The sequence below is a fragment of the Vigna angularis genome, chromosome 11 (assembly GCF_016808095.1).
Source record: "Vigna angularis cultivar LongXiaoDou No.4 chromosome 11, ASM1680809v1, whole genome shotgun sequence".
Taxonomy (NCBI): Eukaryota; Viridiplantae; Streptophyta; class Magnoliopsida; order Fabales; family Fabaceae; genus Vigna; species Vigna angularis.
In genome coordinates, this window is record NC_068980.1 from 3,414,794 (window position 1) to 3,424,068 (window position 9,275).

The 9,275-nt window shown below is 31.4% G+C and overlaps 1 protein-coding gene across 1 annotated transcript; it reads left to right on the forward strand.

The window, feature by feature from the left end:
• Nucleotides 1-3,863: 3,863 nt before the first annotated feature.
• On the forward strand, nucleotides 3,864-5,337 carry LOC108333663 (zinc transporter 1). Its single transcript, XM_017569139.2, has 2 exons — nucleotides 3,864-4,535; nucleotides 4,789-5,337. Exons 1-2 carry the CDS (start codon nucleotides 3,920-3,922, stop codon nucleotides 5,178-5,180), a joined length of 1,008 nt encoding a protein of 335 aa, XP_017424628.1. The 5' UTR covers nucleotides 3,864-3,919; the 3' UTR covers nucleotides 5,181-5,337.
• Nucleotides 5,338-9,275: the final 3,938 nt, after the last annotated feature.

The window sequence follows — 9,275 nt, forward strand, 5'->3', positions numbered from 1 at the left end:
CAAGTCCTTTTTCCTTTCCACTTTTGTTTTTTTGTTCACTCCTTAATCATGGACCTAGTTGTCAAAAGATAAAGCTTATTTTTCCCTTTTCTTTACTTAGTCTTTAGGCTATGATGATGTGGGTATGGATTTGCTGTATCCGCTACCAGTGGGGTTACTGGTTCACTCCTTCCAACTTGGCAGTGCTGGCTATTCATTTTTGTTCAATTCTGTGTTTGAATGATTGATTTATTTCATTATAAGTAAAATATTTACTATTTATTCTATACCTTTCAATATATAATTTAATTTTATACATTAAATTTAAAGAAGGGATGGGGTTAAACATTTTTGAGAAATTGTACCGAGGGATTGAATCTGACAACTGTCTCGCACTTCAACTCTGAGTAGTCAATTCTAAATTGTGGCACGCCTTGTTCAGGCTTCGGCCAACTAAAGTTGAAGCTTTCTCTATCACCACACTTTGCCCTTGTTTTTGGCAAACAGTATTTTCCCACATTTGACCGACAAAGCAAAATAGTTTTTTCAAAAAAAAAAAAGCTTGACCTGATCATACAACTTGCATAACTTAAGTTATGATGGGAATATTACCAAGTTATTAGATGAAGGAAGACTACTTCAAAACTTGCAAGTCTTTTGAGGACTGTAGTTGCGCTTTTTGTAGGAGAAAGGGCCGTAATCCATAAACTAGTTGACTTCTTAAAGACGTTTATAATATGTAATAGAATGGTTTATTTTATTTATTTTTATTTATTTTTAAGCCATGATATTTTATGAATGTTAAAAAATGAACATGAACATGTAGGAAAAATATTGGTTGTTGGGTGCCACGTGGGACTAAGTCAACGTGGACTTAGGCAGGCGGCTAAGGAAGGGCAAAGGGAATTCATCTTTCAAATGTTTTTTTCTTCAAAGAAATAACGCAGAAGGATTGTTATTTCAGAATTTCTTTTCTAAAGTCTGAATTTAAAATTAAATTTCATAAAAGGTTTTCTAATACTTTTGTTTTAAAGATGCTTTTAGCTTGATTAGGAGAAAGTGGTTGTAACTTCTAGTATCCTTAAAGGTGCGAAGGATCAAACTTCTGAGATAAGACTCGAATCTACTACATGAAGAAAGAGATACATGTACCAAAGGTTCAGCCAACATTACTATTATTCACCTGTGGAAAGATTTTCTTGTTAGTTATATTTCTTATGAAGGGGTGTTTCTTAAAATAAGTTGTTTGTTTATCTAATTATGTTTAGTTGAAATATTATAGGTGAGCCTAACAATATGTTAAGATATATACATCTTGAACGTGAAACTAGACATTAATGGAAAGTTCGATAACGGATGAAATAATACGTGCAACAAACAAAAATATTGTTAAAATAGACTTTATCTATAGCTTTCATACCATGAAAAGAAGTGGAATTTAAACTTAACTCAATCCCATAAAATCGACTTTGTAAAGTGATGTTTGCATCCACTTATATACTGTAAATTGATGTTATCTCTATTCAATATGAAACTTCCAACAAATTGACTCATCTTCAATAATGATAATTTGGTGTTTTATATCATCATAATTTATTTTACAATGATTTGAAATAGTTGTTATAGTTCAATCAACTATACATACAAATAATTTCAGTAAATCATTGTATTTCTTACAATAATTCAATATGATTATTCCTAAACACCATTAGATGTTTGGATGTCCACATTAGTAACTAGTATTATAATGTAATATTATGAAAGAAAATGACAAAAAAATAAATAAATCACATAGTAAGATCCATTGTTATTTCTTTAGGGTTCGTTAGTTTTATTTTTGTGTTTCTATTGTATAACGGCACTATATCGCCTTTTTGTTTTTTATTAGGAGTGTAACTTTGATTTGAGTGGAGTTTAATGTAATTTCATATGTAACTTGATTAGGTTTATTGAATTTGTTTTAAGTGAACTTAGCTAAATAATATTTATATTCGGTTTGGTGATAATATTCAATGGAAATATTGTACTTGTTCTTTCTTAAATGAAACTCATATAGTTTTGTTACAAGCATCTAACTCCTTTATCAACTTAATACATTGATACACACCTATCATTCTTAAAATACACATTAATAAAAACACATTAAGAAAAAATAAACTTACTTTATTTAAGATTTTAAACTGTGGATCTTGTAGAGCTTTCTATGGTAACTCTAATGATAACCTTTGTTTGAAGAGAAAATGAGATTTAGATGAGATATTGAGGAGAGAAGAGACGAAGAAGTGAAAGAAAAGGAAATTATTTAAATGAAAGATAAATTTTTCGGAAGTTGCATATTCTATTTTCAACGCAAAAAGAAATTTATAATTTTACTAACCTATAAGTCATAATATTTTTATTGTAATTTATTAAGTTTTATTGTTCATATTTGAAATTTCTTTCTTACTTACTCTAATTCTTAGTGAAAGTTATAATAAAACTCAATTCAATCTAATGACTCAATCCAAACTAAAAAATAAATAAATATAATTAGATTAAAGGAGTTTTTGGTTGCATATAAGCGTTTATATCCCAGTTACTAACATTGGAATCTTGAACTTACATTCAAATAATTATATATATATATATATATATATATATATATATATATATATATATATATATATATATATATATATATATATATATATATATATATATATATATATATATATTTATTCTTAACTTCATCGGGTAGTATATATACCGTATCATGCCTTTACCCAATCCTTTTATGTTTCAAATATTAATTACAATTTTTTTTTCTAAAAAAATATGAATATTAAAATAAAGAAAAATGACATTATTTGTGATATCATATCAAGAGTGCATGTTGTAAAGGTTTGTGTTATTTAAACTTGAAATTGAGATATTTTTAAATAAAATAAATAAATAAAAGTATTGAAAATGAGTAAAAATAATAAAAGACTTTTGTATGTGTAATCATATCTTAATTAATTAATTTGAGAAGCACTTAATCTTAATTAATCGCAGCCGTGCTTTGAAACCGTGAAATTTCAGGTATTGGCCTTGGTTGGAATTAATCTTCTCAAATTTCATTTTCTCTTTCTTGTTTCATATCCCATTTAAAAAATGACGCTGAAAGGGATAATTATGCTTAGAGGGTGGTGGCAGATTTCAGAAATTAGGGCTTATTAAAAAACGATTCGGGACATTGGAACCATTTTATATATTAGATTACCAATTATTTTCAACATCTTTAGATGTCCCCCTCTCATTCATTTTTCTTATCATACCAGGCTTATTACTTATTTTCACATATTTCAATTATCTCAAAACATAGTATACTTTTCTTAATTATAATCCTATTTAATAGTCAGTACAACTGAGATAACTAAAAATTTATTACTAAATATGATTTTTTTACTTCAAATTTGTATCAATTAAATATATATTGTTTAATTTATGTTATCATTAATTTCTTTTAATAGACCTCTAGACATTTGATTAAGCTGAGTAAATCTTATCCCAAACTAATCCATGAATTCCGATTATATCTGAGCATCTAAAATAATGGAAAAAAAGGGTTATTATATATAAACGAAATCTTCTCTCTTTTCTTTCTAAGTAATAAAAAAATTTAGGTTCCAGTCCTCCAAACTTATCTCAAACAAAAATATATTCAACTTTGCTAATTTTATAATTAGAGTTTGAAGTTTCTTAATCTTATCTTGGTAACTAAATCATTTGCATGCATGCTGACGCCATATGGGTGTGTAGTACAAGTGCAACATTCACATCCCTCAAAGATGCAGTACAAGTGCAATACAATTAAGGCAGTACCAAATCATGAGCTACTACTTAATTTAGTTAATTAGACCATACATTTACGAACACCATACAAAGGATAATCGACACAATTAAGGAACATAATTAACAAATGAAGACCATAAAGTCAACGTTCCTCGTTGTGTGTCTCTTGGCCGCTCTCGTCTGTCCAACCAAGGCTCACGGAGGAGGTGGTGATGATTCTCACGATGATGATTCCCACAGCGAAGATTTACATGCCAAGAGTCTGATCCTTGTCAAAATATGGTGTTTGATCATCTTCTTTGTGAGCACTTTCGCTGGTGGGGTCTCTCCGTATTTCTACCGATGGAACGAGACTTTTCTTCTTTTGGGGACTCAGTTCGCTGCTGGGGTTTTCTTGGGAACCTCTTTGATGCATTTCTTGAGCGATTCTAACGACACCTTCCGAGACCTGACCACAAAATCTTACCCTTTTGCCTTCATGCTCGCCTCATCTGGCTACCTTCTCACCATGCTTGGTGACTGCGTTGTCGTTTTTGTCACCAGCAATAGCAAGAGGGAAGCCAAAGTGTTGGAACTGGAAGGTGGGACAACACCACAGGATCATGACCTAGCTGGAAATCACTGTGCAGTGGACACCACAAACCCTATGTTATTGAAGACTTCTTCTGTGGGAGACACCATTCTTCTCATCCTTGCACTGTGCTTCCATTCGATTTTTGAGGGCATTGCAGTTGGAGTTGCAGGTATTCCCTCCCTCACCAAGTAATAAATAAACTTTGATTGTGTTTTGGTGAAGATTATTTATCATCTCAGATCATGTTAACTGAGATTACAGATCTTTAAAAGTAGTCATCATAAACAGGCGACAAAAACAAGAAACATTAATTTTCTCAAATCTAATATTTTCATGTTGTTCATTTCCTGGCACACATACATAAAAGTTTGATGATTATCTGTTATGGTGTGATTCTAATTGAAGTTGTTTACCTAATCAAGGTACTAAAGCGGATGCATGGAGGAACTTATGGACAATATCCTTACACAAGATATTTGCTGCCATTGCAATGGGAATTGCTTTGCTGAGGATGTTACCTAAGAGACCCTTAGTAACAACTGCAGCATATTCTTTCGCCTTTGCTATCTCAAGCCCCATCGGTGTGGGGATTGGCATTGCCATAAACGCTACAACACAAGGACGCACAGCAGATTGGATGTTTGCTATAACAATGGGTATTGCTTGTGGGGTGTTTATCTATGTTGCCATCAATCATTTAATATCCAAAGGCTTCAAACCGCAGAAACCAACGCGTTTCGACACTCCCTGGTTTAGGTTTCTCGCTGTGCTTTCTGGTGTAGCTGTTATGGCAGTTGTCATGATCTGGGACTGATCGTCATCTTCTTTCAATTCCTGTTTTTCTTTGTCCGCTAACGTTGTTCTACGAAAATGTGAGTGTGACAACAAGGTGAATGTTTACCATTATATACATGTATGTTCGCAATATTTAATGTTGATTTATACTATTTTCACTCTCAACTTATATATAATATCTTGTTCCTTTGTATTATATATTATTATGTGAAAGTAATTTCCATGTTCAATTATCAAATAATGTGCTTTTGATCTGATTTTAATGCTTTGTATTAGTTAGCTTATGTGTGTCTGTCTCTGTATTTATTTATATATGAAGAAGGTATATAACGCAAACTCTATGTCCTTATTTTCGTTTCTTTTTGTTCAAATTTCATGACCTTATTTTTTCTTGTCGATATCAGTTAACTAGATAAAATTAAAATGGTTCAAAAAACCAGGTGAAAATAAATTATGTACATCCTTATACAATTACTTACTTCAATGAAGTAATTAATGTGTTAAAAAGAAAATATAAATACAAATAAATGTCAACAAATTTCCTTCACTTTATAATAATGCAATCTAAGCATGTTGAATTAAAAATCTACAAGTTTATATTATTATAAACTTTAATGTATGTTTTAACTAGCTAGTTTTGAATTTTCTATGTATACACGTATATAGATAGATAGATATTTTAAAATATTCAAAATGAATTATTATGAGTTTGCATAACATAAGTATGGTTTGCTAAGAATGTTTAAATATTGTATTAAATTTTTTATATTTACACATGTTGTGTATTATTTTAATTTATAAAAGTATTGTCTTAAAAACAGATTATCTTCACTGTTTTCGGTTGAATTGGTCCAAGGATCGATCGTCCCTCTTTTCTCTGCTCTTTTTTGATCCTTAATCCTCTCTAAGAACGTGATCCACTCCAATGGGTTGTTGACATGCAAAAGATACTCCGACGCTGAAGTCAGATATGTTTCATAAAGAGGTCTATATTTTATTAGGATAGAAAAGGATGATTGTACCTGAACATCAATTGTATATTTATAGGACTTGTGACAGCTAAGTCCATTGATTAACCATTAGTGGAATATATTTTTAGGCAATTAAATCCAATAATCAATTATTAATATCGTATATTTGCAAAACGTAAGGCAATCTGACCTATTAATACCTGATAATTGCCCATGAATGACCATTAACTCCGATCAGTATATTTTATATAGTACATAAGCGCCCAAGCCGGAGCAAGCTCTTTGTTGAAAGAGGTGCGTAGGGATTACTATGAGCTTTAAAAGAGGTCGCTCACGTTGTATTTAGGGAGTCTATCTTCGATGCTTTAAGTCTTCATTGCTCTCTGTACCGAGTGGCGAACTCTAGGAGTTCTCTTTGGATATGTTCCCTAGACTGAACAGAAAATGCTAAGAGTTTCCTGGCAAGAGATTTTCACTCCAAAAAATATGCTTTTAAATAAAATAAAGTAATCGCTTCAATATTTTATAATTTATTTTTATAATGAAAAGACATTGGAACCTGATAAAGCTGAACCTTTTGAGTAGATGACTGATAAGAGTTCTTTTCCGAACTTCCTGCGTTGAGCGAGGATTTCTGAAGCTCTTTTTCGGACTTACCCCTAGCGGCTTGAGGCATGAGTTATTTTTCTAACTTCCTGCGTTGAGCGGGGATTTCTGAAGTCATTTTTCTGACATCCCCCTGAGCGGTCTTGAGGCAGGAGTTATTTTTCTAACTTCCTGCGTTGAGCGGAGATTTCTGAAGCCCTTTTTTCAGACTTTCCCCTAGCGGCTAGAGGCAGAAGCTATTTTTCTAACTTCTTGCGTTGAGCGGGGATTTCTGAAGTCATTTTTCTGACATCCCCCGAGCGGTCTTGAGGGAGGAGTCATTTTTCTCACTTCCTGCGTTGAGCGGAGATTTTTGAAGTCATTTTTATGACTTCCTCCCGAGCGGCTTGAGGCAGAAGTCATTTTTCTGACTTCCTACGTTGAGCGGGGATTTCTGAAGTCATTTTTCTGACTTCCCTGAGCGGTCTTGAGGCAAGAGTCATTTTTTTGACTTCCTGCGTTGAGCGGAGATTTCTGAAGTCATTTTTCTAACTTCCCCCGAGCGGCCATTATAACCTGACACAGTTGAAGGTAGGTCTGAACTGCATATGATATTTTATAATTTATAATTTAAAATTAAGAGTTGGTAGAACTTGACCCAGTGGAGTTCTGACCTGCACATAATATTTTAATTTATAATTTAAAACAAAGAGTTGGTAGAACCTGACAAGGTTGAACGCAGCTCTGAACCATCGTGTGCATAATATTTTATAATTTAAAATTAAGAGTCGGTAGAACCTGACAAGGTTGAACGCATTTCTGAACCATCCTGTGCATAATATTTTATAATTTATAATTTAAAATTAAGAGTCGGTAGAACCTGACAACGTTGAACGCATTTCTGAACCATCATGTGCATATTATTTTATAATTTAGAATTTAGAATTAAGAGTCGGTAGAACCTGACAAGGTTGAATGCAATTCTGAACCATCCTGTGCATGTAATTTTATAATTTTAAATTAAGAGTCCGTAGAACCTGACAAGGTTGAATGCATTTCTAAACCATCATGTGTATAATATTTTATAATTTATAATTTATAATTTAAAATTAAGAGTTGGTAGAACCTGACGCATTGGAGGTCTGAACCTTCTTGCACATAATATTTTATAATTTATAATTTAAAATTAAGAGTCTGTAGAACCTGAACGCATTTCTGAACCATTCTGTGCATATTATTTTATAATTTATAATTTAGAATTAAGAGTCGGTAGAACCTGACAAGGTTGAACGCAGCTCTGAACCATCCTGTGCATAATATTTTATAATTTAAAATTAAAAGTGGAAGGTTGATTGCATTTCTGAACCAAGAACCTGACCTAGTGGATGTATGAACCTTCTTGCACATAATATTTTATAATTTATAATTTAAAACTAAGAGTCGGTAGAACCTGACAAGGTTGAACGCACTGTAGGATATTTTTACTCACAAAAATATGAGTTAAACAAATATATTATAATTTATAAATTATAAGGAAAAAGTGGAACCTGCCAAGGATGAACCTAGGACCGAACTTTACTGAAAGTTCTCAAAACGAAAGACATGTCTTTAGGAATTATTACGGAATTTTTTACTCTTGTTGCAAAACCTGGTGTTGATTCGAAGTAGCAGCGATGTCGAGACCGAGCACGCGTCTGGTTCTTCGGGTCGGTCGTCCCTCCTTGCTCTGCTCTTTTTTTATCCTGCAGAAGAAACTCCGACGCTCAAGTCTATGTTTCACAAAGAGGTCTATATTTTATTAAGACAGAAAAGGATGATTGTACCTGAAGATTAATTGTATATTTACAGGACTTGTGACACCTAAGTCCATTGATTAACCATTAGTGAAATATATTTTTAGACAATCAAACTCAATAATCAATTATTAATATCGTATATTTGCAAAGCGTAAGACAATCTGACCTATTAATACCTGATAATTGCCCATGAATGACCATTAACTTCGATCGGTATATTTTATATAGTACATTCACTAAATATATTCACATTTTTATATGTAATTTAAGTATATACATAATTTCAATAAATCAAAAATATTTTGTATTAAAATTTTAACCACAAAGGAATGAAATGATTAACATTAATTTTGTTAAGAAAAGAAAACAAATTTATGGATTCGTTGAACTTATATATTTTATTGTAAAAGTACATTATAATACAAAGATAAGAAAATGCTTATAAAGTGTTGACCATACTGAGTAAATAAGTCATTAAAATATAATAGTTATATTTAATTCTGATTTGCATGAAATTTAGATATAAAACTTGATAATCACCAATGTACACCTTTAAAGGATATAGAACTAACAAGGAGATGACAAATCATTAAAAGTTTATATAATTGTAAATGTTATCAAATGTCACATTGTAATTAATTTTATAAAAAAAGATGTTATCAATTCAATCATTAAATTATAATTTATGTTATTACATTGGATGGAACTTGCATATCAACAACAAATATTTGCCTTAAAAGTTAACCTTTATATATAATGTAT

Bases quoted from the DNA above. Each gene is read 5' to 3' on its own strand.
- LOC108333663 (XM_017569139.2), top strand. From the start codon at position 3,920: ATGAAGACCATAAAGTCAACGTTCCTCGTTGTGTGTCTCTTGGCCGCT. The intron at 4,536-4,788 runs GTATTCCCTCCC...TACCTAATCAAG, and splicing joins CATTGCAGTTGGAGTTGCAG to GTACTAAAGCGGATGCATGG.